Raw genomic sequence first — 14809 nt, 5'->3', positions numbered from 1 at the left:
TAAAAAGAAAATTTAAAATGAAAAAAACAAATAGAAAAAATAAAGAAAAAAATTTGCTATTTGAACAGGATCATAGAACAGGCAAAGAGGTATTTTATTTAATTTCTAGATCACCTCCTGACCTTCCTGCTCTCCTGGTATTTTAAAAAATAAAATTAGTTTTTGAAAAAACAAATAGAAAAAATAAAGAAAAAAATTTGCTATTTGAACAGGATCATAGAACAGGCAAAGAGGTATTTTATTTAATTTCTAGATCACCTCCTGACTTTCCTGCTCTCCTGGTATTTTTGAAAATAAAATTTGTTTTTGAAAAAACAAATAGAAAAAATAAAGAGAAAAATATGCCATTTGAACAGGATCATAGAACAGGCAAAGAGGTATTTTATTTAATTTCTAGATCACCTCCTGACTTTCCTGCTCTCCTGGTATTTTTGAAAATAAAATTTGTTTTTGAAAAAACAAATAGAAAAAATAAAGAAAAAAATATGCCATTTGAACAGGATCATAGAACAGGCAAAGAGGTATTTTATTTATTTTCTAGATCACCTCCTGACCTTCCTGCTCTCCTGGTATTTTAAAAAATAAAATTAGTTTTTGAAAAAACAAATAGAAAAAATAAAGGAAAAAATTTGCTATTTGAACAGGATCATAGAACAGGCAAAGAGGTATTTTATTTAATTTCTAGATCACTTCCTGACCTTCCTGCTCTCCTGGTATTTTTAAAAAGAAAATTTAAAATGAAAAAAACAAATAGAAAAAATAAAGAAAAAAATATGCCATTTGAACAGGATAATAGAACAGGCAAAGAGGTATTTTATTTAATTTCTAGATCACCTCTTGACCTTCCTGCTCTCCTGGTATTTTTAAAAAGAAAATTTAAAATGAAAAAAACAAATAGAAAAAATAAAGAAAAAAATATGCCATTTGAACAGGATAATAGAACAGGCAAAGAGGTATTTTATTTAATTTCTAGATCACCTCCTGACTTTTCTGCTCTCCTGGTACTTTTAAAAATAAAATTTGTTTTTGAAAAAACAAATAGAGAAAATAAAGAAAAAAATATGTCATTTGAACAGGATCATAGAACAGGCAAAGAGGTATTTTATTTAATTTCTAGATCACCTCCTGACCTTCCTGCTCTCCTGGTATTTTCAAAAATAAAATTTAAAATGAAAAAAACAAATAGAAAAAAAAAAGAAAAAAATATGCTATTTGAACAGGATCATAGAACAAGCAAAGAGGTATTTTATTTGATTTCTAGATCACCTCCTGACCTTCCTGCTCTCCTGGTATTTTAAAAAATAAAATTAGTTTTTGAAAAAACAAATAGAAAAAATAAAGAAAAAAATTTGCTATTTGAACAGGATCATAGAACAGGCAAAGAGGTATTTTATTTAATTTACAGATCACCTCCTGACCTTTCTGCTTTCCTGGTATTTTTAAAAATAAAATTAGTTTTTGAAAAAACAAATAGAAAAAATAAAGGAAAAAATTTGCTATTTGAACAGGATCATAGAACAGGCAAAGAGGTATTTTATTTAATTTCTAGATCACCTCTTGACCTTCCTGCTCTCCTGGTATTTTTAAAAATAAAATTTAAAATGAAAAAAACAAATGGAAAAAATCATAAAAAAAATATGCTATTTGAACAGGATCATAGAACAGGCAAAGAGGTATTTTATTTAATTTACTGATCACCTCCTCACCTTCCTGCTCTCCTGGTATTTTTAAAAAGAAAATTTAAAATGAAAAAAACAAATGGAAAAAATTATACAAAAAATTTGCTATTTGAACAGGATCATAGAACAGGCAAAGAGGTATTTTATTTAATTTACAGATCACCTCCTCACCTTCCTGCTCTCCTGGTATTTTTAAAAAGAAAATTTAAAATGAAAAAAACAAATAGAAAAAATAAAGAAAAAAATTTGCTATTTGAACAGGATCATAGAACAGGCAAAGAGGTATTTTTTTTAATTTACAGATCACCTCCTGACTTTCCTGCTCTCCTGGTATTTTTAAAAATAAAATTTGTTTTTGAAAAAACAAATAGAAAAAATAAAGAAAAAAATATGCCATTTGAACAGGATCATAGAACAGGCAAAGAGGTATTTTATTTAATTTCTAGATCACCTCCTGACCTTCCTGCTCTCCTGGTATTTTTAAAAATAAAATTTAAAATGAAAAAAACAAATGGAAAAAGTCATAAAAAAAATATGCTATTTGAACAGGATCATAGAACAGGCAAAGAGGTATTTACTTCATTTTCCGACTTATCTCTTTTTCTTTATCATTCTTTCATGTACAAAAAAAGTTTGTGAAAGTTTTGTAACAGGAATATAGGATAGGCGAGGAGGTATTCGATCTTTTCGAAAATAATTTTTGAAAAAAAAAAGAAACTTTATTGCTTTGTGTTTTTTCTTCCATAGAAATAATAAAATAAATTTTGAATAAAATAAAATAAATTATATTTAGAATTCCATATCCCATCCGGAAAATTCATCAGGTGGTATTTCACGATCCGGTGGATATCTTTCAAAATTCAGCATGTCCGTTTGATTCCTCACCTAAAATCAATCACAAAAAAAAACGAATTAAATTAAATCAAGTAAACAAAAAAATATAAAACTTACAGTTGGAACAATTGGTGCTGGTAATGCTAGTCTTTGTAATGCTTGCCAATTAAAATTACAAAACCATTTATGATCACGTATATCTTGTATACCATTACGTTGATAGCCAAGTCTCTCTGATGGATTATGTCGTAATAGCTTTTTAATTAAATTATTTGCATTTTTATTGACACTTTGTGGTACACCAACAACATCAATACCTTTCAATATTTTATTATAAGTTGTCATATGATCTGATCCTCTAAATGGTGGTTTACCAACCAATAATTCATGTGTCAATATACCAAGTGCCCAATAATCAACTGCTCTATAATTACACAATAATAAATTAATATTTTTATTATAAATTTTGTTTCGTTGATTTGGCTTTATATATCATACCTATCATGTCCCTTATTTAATATTATTTCTGGTGCAACATACTCTGGTGTACCAGCAAATGTCCATGTTTTATCTGGACCAATTTTTTTACTAAAACCAAAATCAACAAGTTTCAAATATCCTCTTGTATCTAACATTAAATTTTCTGGCTTAAGATCACGATAAACAATATTGAGTGAATGTAAATGATCCAATGCTTCAACAACACATCCAACCATAAATTGAGTTGTTATATCATCAAAATAACGTTTACGTTGTAATGTTGTCCATACATCACCACCAAGACAAACTTCCATTAAAAAATAAACATACTTTGAATCTTTGTATGTCTTGAATAATCTAAATAGCAATAAATTTATTCATTTATGTTTTTTCAAAAATAATTAAAAATAAAATATACATACTTGCAAATAAATGGTGAATCACATGCTTGCATAATATATTTTTCATTTAAAACATGTTCTTGTTGTTGTTGATCAACCATTGTTTTTTTTTTAAGCTTTTTTAATGCAAAACTTTTATCATTATTTGTTCGTAATGTAACAAGTTCAACTCTACCAAAACCACCAACACCAAGTGTACCACGACTTTCTAAATCATACAATGTTAATTCACTGTATTCATTTGTCCATAGTTTTGGTGTTAATGAACGTTTTTGTTTATCATACTCAGCGGCCCAATCTTTATTTTTAATTTCATCAAGTCCACCAAGATAATTCATAAATGATCTGCATAATTAAATTCATTAAATTAATATAAAATTAAATATATAAATTAAGCTATTATAAAATTTTTAACATACGTTATATCAAGTGTTAAACATTCAACTCCTGGTGCAAGTGCTATTGCATTTGCTTGTCTTTTATTGTCCACTTTATCATACAGTGCTTTTTCACCAAAATATTGTCCTCTACCAAGTACAACAAGTTCTTCTTCACCACCAATATCTAAATCTTTTGTTATTCTAACATTTCCACCACTTATTATAAAAAATTTATCACCTTTTTCACCTTGACGAAGTATTCTTGCACCAGCTGGGAAAAATTCCTTTAAAAAAAAAAAAAACAAATATATATTAATATTCATTTAAATATTGTATTATTTTATAACTTACAATTCTTATTAAATCTGATATTTTAGCAAATACATGTTCTTTTGGTTCTGGTAATTTTTGTAATACCGATACTTTACGTAAAAATTTAATATTTCCTTCTAATCTATCTTGTGCACTTTTCATCATAATTGTTAAAAATACTGAACGATCAAGTACCCATACTTTACCAGATTTTTTAACAGATATTGAACGTAAACGTTTTGTATTATATAATAATGCAAGTTCACCAAATGCAACACCAGGACCAAAACTATGCTGAAATTTATTTCCTTCATAAATATCAAATTCACCATCAGCTGATACATAAAGATGTGAACCTATAAATATATTTTTATTAGATAATAAATAAACTAAAAAATATAAATTATTTTTATTTACTTACCAATATCACCCTCTTGTATAACAAGTGTTTTTGGTGGTATATTTTTTGGATACATTGCTGATACAATTGCTTCAACTTGTACATCTTCAAGATTACCCAAAAATTCATTTTCTAATATTGCTTTTTTAATTAATTTACGTGATAATATATCTTTATCATAAATTGGAGTTGGTGCTGATGGTGGTGTTGGTGTTCTTCCAATAACACCACCACGTGGATTTTTTTGTGTTATTAATGATAAATTTGATTCAACTGTTTCGGATCTTTGTAATAAATTTGTATCAATTTTTTTATCATCATTATTATCTTCGGTATTTTTAATTTGACCATTTTCAATTTGTGTATTTAAATTTGTTGTACTTGGATTTTCACTTATCTGAAATTTAAATAATTAATTTACTAAAGAAATATTTATAAATTTTATTAAATATATTTACCAAACCGTTTTCAAGATCTTCTGATCTTTTGTAACTCATAGGAATTGGCTCTTTTGATGATGCATTCTAAAATAAAAAATAAAAAAATTTAAATTAATTTAGATATTTTTTTTTTCATATTTATTTAAGCAAAAATTAAATTTATATATGATTGTAAATTTGATATAAATTACACTGCTGATAATGCTAATTCCACTGACACTACTGTTATCACTGTGACTTGTTGATGATCCAAAATTAATTTTTCCTTTTTGGCCAAGAAAACTGGCTCTTGGAAAACACGAAAATCTCATTTTCATATTATCAAGTATTCATTTTCATTATTAATATAATTATCTGTAAAATTAAATATTTATATTATTGTATATATTTTTTTAATTATAAATATAAATAACACGTGTTGCTAAAATATTGATCAAGAGGTCACATGATCTATACTCATGTTTGATATACAAAAATAATTTGTTTGACGTCATTTAGATTAGCATTTGAAATATTCAAATTTAAATACATATATTTTTTCTCTACAAAAATCCTTTGAAAATATAATTAAACAATTTTTTTTTTCTTTAAATTTAGCCTTGAAATTAAAACAATTAGTCTTACTACTTGTCAACTTGATAATAAATTTAATAAATATAAAAAAATTTCAAATAATTCTGATTTATTTATTAATAATTATGTATCAAAAAAAAATATAATTTTATAAATAAATAATAAAAAATATTAATAATTCCCTGAGCTTGTTTTTTTTTTTTCAATATTTTTTTTTGTATTTTTCTGCGGTTCGTTTCTATTAAAAGATAACAGAAATAATTTTAAATATATATGGCACACCACATTACCCATATTATGATAAATATAGACAAGATAACAAGTACAATGATAAAACGAAATTTTACTTGTAAATATTCTTCAGTAAACAGATGCACGATAAATTATAAAAAAAAAATCATAATAATAATTTAATTTTTTATATATTTAAAAATGGAAACGATTGATTTTATATTTGAATTTTTCGAAATGTATTATTATCAAGCTGTAGTTAATTTGTTTTTATATATGTATTTTTTTATTTTTGTGTGTGTGTTATCATCAAGCCGATAACAATTATTGTCTAGTAGATATATATTTTTCGTATAAATAAAAATAATAATAAGATAATATTTTTCAAATTGAAAAAACGAGTAAATTTAATAATAAAAATTAAAGCTTATTAATATTCACGTGAAAAATATAATACTTGGCTTGATGAATATTTTTTTTTTGTATTTTTTGTCCAGTAAGAAATTTAAAATCTTATCGCAATGATAATATGGCAGAAGCAGTGTCAACGAGACATTAATTTCTTATCAGAAAGGTCACATATATTTCCCTCCCACTTGAATTAAAATTTAAAAAATAAAAAAAAATATATTTATATTTTTCTTATAAATAAAAACTAAAGAAATAAACTTGTGATATTTTTTTTCTTTTATTATAATTCAAACTAGAGATGGCAAATAGCTTTATAATATTAATAAAATTATATCAATTAAAAAGCCATAATATAAATATTTAAAAAAAAAAAATAATATAAGCGAAAAAAAAAAATAATAAAAAGAAAAAGTTATGACAGTTGAAAGACACTTGTTCAAACGTGAATTTTTATATGATTCATTGGTCTCGATTGCCTTGATCGATAAACAAGACAAAAAAATTAAAAAAAAAAATTTATAATATTATTTTATAATCATTTAATATTAGAAGCAAAATTAATAATAATATTATTTTTTTTTTTTTCAATAAAAATTAGGTCATTTAATAATAAAAATTCATTATAAAAAAAAAAAATATAAATAACACACTAATCATTTAAATCTCACTCAATTTTTTAATTATAAACACCTGTTTAATTATGTAATTCCTTCAAGTAATTATCAGCTTGTTTTTCATGAAATAAAACAAAAAAAAAAAATGTCACAATATCTTTTGTTGTTTTGTTTTTTTTAATTGTTTATAATTGTTTTTTTTTTTTATTTTTAGCACTACATTTATCATCGAGTTTGATTTGTTTCTTTATGATGATGATGATGAAAATTAAGAGAAAAAGAAGAGGTTTAATTTAAAAAAAAGAATTAATTATTTAATGATAATGTTATAGGTGTTATCTACTCGCAGGTCGCGAGTGAACTAACATTAATAAAATCTCGTGGTCACAAGGCAACATATTATTACGATAACGTTCACCGAGTTTTGTCAATTATTATCGTCATTTCACACCTCTCCTCACCACATTCAGACTCTTGAGAAATATTTTTAAATGTTTTATTTTTTATTTTTCCTCATGTTTATACTCCTCATACTCATTTTAATCAACAAATAAAAAAAAAAAACAACATAGCAATATAAATTTATTATTTTTTTAAAATTTATATATATGTTTTTTTTATTTCTTTGAAATTATATTTTATTGATATATTTGATTACATTGAAATTCAAAAGATGACAAATTATATCCGCTTTGAATAGCAACTAACAATAATTAATTTACAATTAATTAAATGTAAAAAAAAAAAAAGTAATTATTATTATAAAAAATAAAATCAGTCGTTGTGCTTTTTTTCTCTTTTTATCAATTAATTTCAGTTGTTTGTAGCATTTTTTTAAAATAACCATTTGTTTTTAATGAAAGTTCATTTGGTGTTCCTTCTTCAATAATTTTACCTTCATCAAAAACAATAATTTTATCGCAATTTAATAACGATGCAACACGATGCTAAAAATGCAAAAAAACAATAATTAATATTTGTAGAAATTGCAAATAAATAATTAAAAAAAAATTTAATGAATTTATTTGAAGAAAAAAAAACATGTATTATTTATATTTTAAATTAATGAAAAAATAAACTCACTGATATTGTAATAACAGTAGATTGTTTAAATGAATTTTTAACTGAATTTAAAAGTATTTTTTCAGTTGTTAAATCAAGTGCACTTGTTGCTTCATCAATAACAATAATATTTGATTTTCTTAATAATGCTCTAGCCATACAAAGTAATTGTAATTGTCCAGTTGAAAAATTTTTACCACCTTCTTGTATTTTATAATTTAATCCTTCATTATAATTTGATATTAAATATTTAGCTTGTACTAATTCTAATACATGCCATATTTCATCATCATTAAATTGACACATTGGATCTAAATTTTCACGTATACTACCACTAAACATAACAACATCTTGTGGTATTGCTGATAGCCTTGAACGTAAACTTAACAATGTTATACTTTGTAAATCAATACCATCAATTAATATACGTCCTTCAGATATTTCTAATAATTGAAATAACGCCATTACTGTTGATGATTTACCACTTCCACTTTTACCACAAATACCAAGCTAAAAAATAAAAATATATTATATAACTGTTTTTTTTTTTTTTTTTTCATTGTAAGAATATATTTTTTTACCTTTTGACCTGGTGAAATTTTTAAATTTAAATTACGAATTATTGGTGATACACTTGAGTGATATTTTAACGTAACATTTTCGAATATTATTTCACCTTTTGAAGGCCATGAATCATGAGGTTTATATCCTGTTTAAAAAAAAAAAACAAGTCAGACGATTTATATTATTGTCGCATTGTTTTTTTTTACTTTGTAGCTTACCATTATCTCGATAATCTTCTTGTTGATTTTTCGTCAACATTGTCAGTCTAGAAACACTTCCCATATACATTTCGATTTCTGATATAAATTTAACAACCCAATTTAAATATATCGGTACAAGAAATGTATAATTTATTGCAAGACCAACAAGTGCTGGTGTTACAAATTCTGGATATATTTTTGCTGATAATATTGATGCAATTATTGAAGTCAACACTGCAATTGCTCCCAAGTAATCCTAAAATAATAATAATATAAATATAAATGTCTCTTTTATTATATATATTTTTTTCTTACCAAAGCAATACCCAGCCATCTACTGCTAGTATTTAAAATCAAAAATGCATTTGTATTTGAATCTAAAAGTTCAAACATATCATTTATAAATTTATCTTGCTGAAATGATGCTCTGATCACTGATAGTCCTGATAAAGTCTCAGAAAAATGAGCACCAATTGGTCCTCTTGTGCTGAAAAATATAAATTCATAAATAAAATATAAATAAAAATAAAAATAAATTATTTACCTTCCTTCAAGACTCTGCAATTGTCTTGCACAAATTCTATAAAATTTTTGTAAATAATAATAAACAATACATATTGGTATTACAGCAATAATAAACCAAGGAAATATAATAATATTAATAATAATTGATGAACAACAAAGAAGTATAAATGATATTAATCTTTGAAATGTTATTGATAATTTTTTATCAATAATTCCAATATCAGCACTCAATATATTTAATATTTTACCAATTGGTGTTATTTCGAATAATAATATTGTTGATTTTAACAATGATGTTATTGTTTTTTCATGTATTTTTTTACGTGCACATGTACCAGCTAATTGTCCAGTTGCACTATTTATTCCTGATATTAAAATTGATGTTATTGATAGTGCCATATACATACTGAAGTAATAAATTGTCTAAAAAAAAAAATAACAAATTAAAATTAAATTAAGAATCAACAAAAGAATAATAATATCTTACTTGATTATGAATTTTATTTTTGTCATTATCAATGACACCAAGATCAGTCCATTTACTAAGCCAAATATCAGTTATAACACGAATAAATTGACAAATAAATGCGACAATTAAAAATAATAAACAAGGTAATAAACCACCAGATTTTAAATATTCAAACCAAGTGTTAATATTGACAATATCATGATCATCATGATCATCAATATTGTTCATACTTTCATTGATATTTTCTTGTTCTTCATCAACATCATCAAGCTCATCATTTGTTGATGATGATTTTGTTGATAATAAACTTTTAACTTGACAATTTTCTTGTAAATTTTTTGTTGATATTAATTTTTTTAATATTCTTTTACTATTATCACTGTTAGTATTAGTAATTTTTTTATTATCATTTATATTTAATAGCTGTTTTAATACATTTGTTGTACCACTTGTACTTTGTTCATTGGCATTTGTATTATATTTTTTTTGTAAATTTAAATAACTTATTTCGAAAAATGTTGGTGTACTACTTTGACGTAAAACTGGATGATGTTGTTTCGGTGGTTGTAAGCTAATTGCTCGTTTAGCATTTCTATGTTTGTAATTTTTTTTTTTACTTGTTATCCAGTCATCAGCTGGTACCGGAAGATCCGTTAAATCATGAGCAAGATATCTAAAATATAAATAAATGATAATTAAAAATTTTAAAATTATATTTTGTTATTTTTATTTTACCTTGATTCAAATATCATTGATTTACGTAATTTAAGTGGTGAAAATATTGGTGGTGTTACATGTGCATCATAATCAGTTGTCCATGATTTTTCATTATTTTTATTTTTGATATTATATTTAACTTTAATACCAGCAATTCGAGATACAAGCCTTATCAATGACCAACGTTCTTTGGCAGTTTTATGAATTGTTAATTTATTTTTTTGATGTTTCAATGATTCATTCCATTCATTAATAAGTGCTGGATGATTTTTTTCAAGTGATAACATTGTACCTGTTGTGAGGATTTTACAATTATCCATAACAATTATTTTATCAGCGTAATTAATTAATTCAGTACGATGTGTTGACATTACAACAGTTTGACCTAATTAAAAAAACAAAACAATGTATTATCAATTTGCCAATGAATAATTTCATGTATTAATAGTTACCATTTTTAATGAGTAAATTTTGTATTCCAAATTTAAATATTTGCTGACAGACATGTTGATCAAGTGCTGAAAATGGATCATCAAATATATAAACATCAGCATTTGAATATATTGCTCTTGCAATAGCAACTCTTTGTTTTTGTCCACCACTTAAATTAATTCCTTTATCACCAATTATTGTTAAATCATTACCAGGTAATATATCAACATCACTATCAAGACAACAAGCTTTTAATACAATATTATAAAATTTTTTATTATAATTATTTCCAAATAATATATTTTCTCGAAGTGTTGTATTTTGTAACCATACACGTTGTGATACATATGCAATTTTTTTATTATTTAATAACCAATTTATATTACCATTTATTAATTTTAATTCACCAATTATTGCTGATATTATTGATGTTTTACCACTTCCAGTTTTACCAACAATTAATGTCAATTTACCTTTTGGTATTTCAAGATTTTTTATTGTCAATGTATTGCTATCAATATTATTGATATTAAAAATTCCAGATACAGATAAAATTGATGTATCTTTTATTGTTTTTTCAGGTGAATTAACAAGGTGTTCTTCTTGCTCATTTATATCATCAAGACATCTCATTGTCAATGAATTATTTTCAAATATTTCTTCTTCTTCTTCCGTTGGATTTTTTTCTTGTAAAAGAGGAGCCTAAAATTTTATTTAAATAAATGCTATTGAGTTTTAATTAAATTATTTATACTTACTTGGCAATTTGATTCGCTTTCATCGTTATTTATTATTTTATCATCAACAGTCTCTGTAAATACATTGACAATTTCTGGACGTTCTAAAAATTCTTCAAGACGTTTTGTAGAATTCTAAAAATATATGGGAATATAAAAATAAATAAATTGATAAATATTTATTTAATTAAAATAATAAACTTACCCTTGCATTTAAAATAATTGGTATAATAACAGGAAATATTAAAAGTGGTACTGTTAATTGTGAAAATAATGCAAGACTTGAAAAAACATTACCAGCATCAAGATGAGTTTCTTCAACCCAAAAATAAACTCCAAATGTTAGAATTGTTATTAAAATTGTTGATGCTTGTGTTATAAATGCTGTAAATTAAAAATTAAATTTAATAAAAATTATTTTTTTGTTATTTTAATATTACTTACTTATTAAACCCCAGTATAATGAATCATTATCAAGTAATTCAAGTTCTTCATCACGTGTTTTTTTAATACGTTTTTCAAATATATTTTCCCATCCACGTAATTTTACAAATTTAATACCTTGAAGAATTTCATTTAATAATTTTAATCTTGCATCACTTTTTTCCTGTTAAAAATTAAATAATAATATTAGTTTAACAATTAAAAAAATTAAATAGATTATTTTAATAAAATAAGCAGATAATTACCGATATTAATTTTAAATTTTTTGACATTTTTTTACCCAAAATTAATTGCATTGGTGTTACAATTAATATGCAACATATTGCGCCTATTATTGCACTTACACCAAGTTTAATATAAAGTAAATAAATAATGACAATAATCTGAAAAAAAATAACAATATAAACAAATTAATAATAATTTTTAGAACGTTTATTTCTCCGTCTTTCTTTTTCAATTGAAAATTGATCATCTTCTCCGCTATTTCTTCAACCGTGGATCATTTTTAGTCAGGGATGGAGAAAAGGCGGGAAAAAGACGGAGAAATATTTCCACCGGGAGAAATAAGTTATACTAATTATTTAAATTATTTGTTAATTTGTCATAAATTTATCATGATCACTAGGAGAGTTCGTTTAATTGAAGTAACTGGACGAATCATTATCATTATAGTTTTCACGATTACGATTCGGATATAGATTTTCATTTATTAATTTTGAATTTTCGACATGATCCATTATCATTATTTTTTTTTGTCATTCTTTACAATTATTTTTTACATTAGAAAAAAATTCAGAAATAAATTTTTTGTTGTGTTCCATTCGGCACTTATAAAACCGCTTTGCATTTATAAAATTCTTGAGTTCTTATAAATGCAATATTATAAGTTATGATTATAAGTTATGATTATAACTCACTGAATGTTTTTTTTCGATGTTGTTTCACTGTTGTTTTATCATATCGATTTTGATTACACTTTTAGAAAAATAATCTGACAGATGTTTCAAAAACCAGCCTAAATCAATCAGATTTTACCTGAATATTCCAAATTAAAAAATTTCCTTTCAAAATCAAGCATCATTCAGATAAAATTTGACAGATTTAAACTGGTTTTTAAAACACTTGCCAGATTATTTCCATATCGAAATAATAAAATAAATAATTTATTAATATTATTTTGAATTATATAATTATTAATTAATCACCTTTAATGGTATAGCCCAAATATAATGTCCAATCCAAAAAAAACTCATGACATTATAAACATCTTCAGACATTAAATTAGTTAATGTTCCAATATCCGAATAATTTGATGATAAATTTTTTTCTCTACCACTTGAAACATTATCATCATCATGAGTTATTGTCCATGAATATAGCTTTAAAGATTTACTATAAATCAAAGCCTTAAAAATAAAAAATAATTATACATTTTCATTAGCATTAAAAAAAAAAATTGTATATTTAATTAACTACCTGTAAAGCTGTTCTCAATCTGATACCTTCAACGTTTAAACAATGTGTTGATGCTTGACTCAATGTACTCTGAATAATAGCTGCTAAAAAAATAATAAAACCAAGAAAATATCCATTGTTTAAAATTTCATTAAATGTTAATATATAATTAGCATCATTCGAATTATCAATTTGTGTATTATTTTGTATTAATTTAACATAATTAATAATTTTTGATATTGCCATTGGACCAATGAGTGTTGTTGTGTCACCAATTAATTTTAATATTCCACCAATTAAAAATGATTGCCATACATGTTTCCAGTAACAAAACCATAATGATATTTTATCATTCTAAAATTAAATTATCAAAATTAATATTATATAAGCAATTTTTTGTTTATTAATTTAACTCAGTAACTTACACTTTTTTTATTATAAATTTTAATGAATTTTTTAAATTGTACAACAGCTGTTTCTTCTTCAGGAAGATCACCAAGATCAACAAGATCAAGTGGTGCTTTATATCCACGATATAATAATTCAACAACCCAATAAAATGTTAATTTACTTAGCAATGGTGAGTAAGAATGTTTATACATTACTCTTGTATTATTATTAGATTTTTTAAATTCATAATGTTTACTCATTTGTATCTGTATTCAAAAAAAATAAAGCGCATATTTAATTCAATATAATTAAAAACAATAATATGTATTTAAATAATTATTTAATTTATAATTAAAATACAATGTTGATTTTTTTTTAAACTTACAATACGATAGAGTGAATATGTATCAATAACACCAAGTAATCCACCAATAAAACATGTACCAATTGTTGTTATTAATCTGACATTGTTTAATACAATAAAATCATTATGTTTATTTAAAATTCTCCATAAACGTGAAATTGTTATGATGATAAATCCACATGCAGTTACGGCAAGTCCAAGACCATCACGTTTTTCAGCTTGACGATGTAATATTGATAGTGTTATTATTGATAATAATGTTATTATTTGTAACAATGGTGTTCTAATTATAAATGATTCAAATAATTCAAGTGATGCTACCAACAATAGCATTATTGATAAAATAATACGATAATTGTGAAGTGGTAATAAATTATTGTTACATCTAAAAAAGAAAAATTTATTTAATTATTTGTTTTATTTTTTTCTATTTAGTCGGTTTCTTTTAATTTAAATTAATTTTTTTTTTTATCCAAGCTGTTAAGATAAATGGCTGTTTAAATTTATTGAGGCAAATGTAAATTTAAATTATAGCCATGGCAATGTGGTTTGACTCATTTGCGTATGAATTGCTTCACACAAAACACATATACTGTTTTTTTTTTTTTTTTTTTTCTAATGAATATTTAAGATAAAAATTTAATCTATTTTTAAAAGAATTAAATTTATTTTTAAATACTTACTTTTGTTTATTA

The 14809-nt window shown here is 23.8% G+C and overlaps 2 protein-coding genes across 3 annotated transcripts; both read right to left on the bottom strand.

The window, feature by feature from the left end:
* Nucleotides 1-2261: 2261 nt before the first annotated feature.
* On the bottom strand, nt 2262-7125 carry LOC122857197 (cGMP-dependent protein kinase 1-like). Of its 2 annotated transcripts, none has more exons than XM_044159241.1 (10): nt 6832-7125; nt 5118-5280; nt 4945-5010; nt 4508-4883; nt 4126-4442; nt 3814-4058; nt 3416-3739; nt 3012-3350; nt 2631-2937; nt 2262-2564 (listed from the first exon to the last, which is right to left on the bottom strand). In XM_044159241.1, exons 2-10 carry the CDS (start codon nt 5241-5243, stop codon nt 2469-2471), a joined length of 2196 nt encoding a protein of 731 aa, XP_044015176.1. In that variant the 5' UTR covers nt 5244-5280; nt 6832-7125; the 3' UTR covers nt 2262-2468. The 2 variants fall into 2 exon arrangements, with proteins under 2 accessions (XP_044015176.1, XP_044015177.1); XM_044159242.1 differs by having other exon boundaries at nt 5145-5280.
* A 411-nt stretch (nt 7126-7536) lies between these two features.
* On the bottom strand, nt 7537-14447 carry LOC122856265 (ATP-binding cassette sub-family C member Sur-like). Its single transcript, XM_044157960.1, has 17 exons — nt 14136-14447; nt 13786-14016; nt 13382-13714; nt 13111-13311; nt 12151-12288; nt 11906-12068; nt 11667-11845; nt 11483-11596; nt 10745-11426; nt 10311-10677; nt 9594-10248; nt 9126-9529; nt 8897-9068; nt 8600-8837; nt 8399-8526; nt 7839-8327; nt 7537-7702 (listed from the first exon to the last, which is right to left on the bottom strand). The coding sequence occupies exons 1-17, from the start codon at nt 14445-14447 to the stop codon at nt 7559-7561; spliced, it is 4950 nt and encodes a 1649-aa protein (XP_044013895.1). The 3' UTR covers nt 7537-7558.
* Between the last annotated feature and the right edge of the window lie 362 nt (nt 14448-14809).

This window comes from Aphidius gifuensis, linkage group LG5 (genome assembly GCF_014905175.1).
Source record: "Aphidius gifuensis isolate YNYX2018 linkage group LG5, ASM1490517v1, whole genome shotgun sequence".
Classification (NCBI taxonomy): domain Eukaryota; kingdom Metazoa; phylum Arthropoda; class Insecta; order Hymenoptera; family Braconidae; genus Aphidius; species Aphidius gifuensis.
The sequence above is the reverse complement of the archived record's forward strand: the minus strand, read 5'-3'. Positions and strand labels throughout refer to the sequence as shown.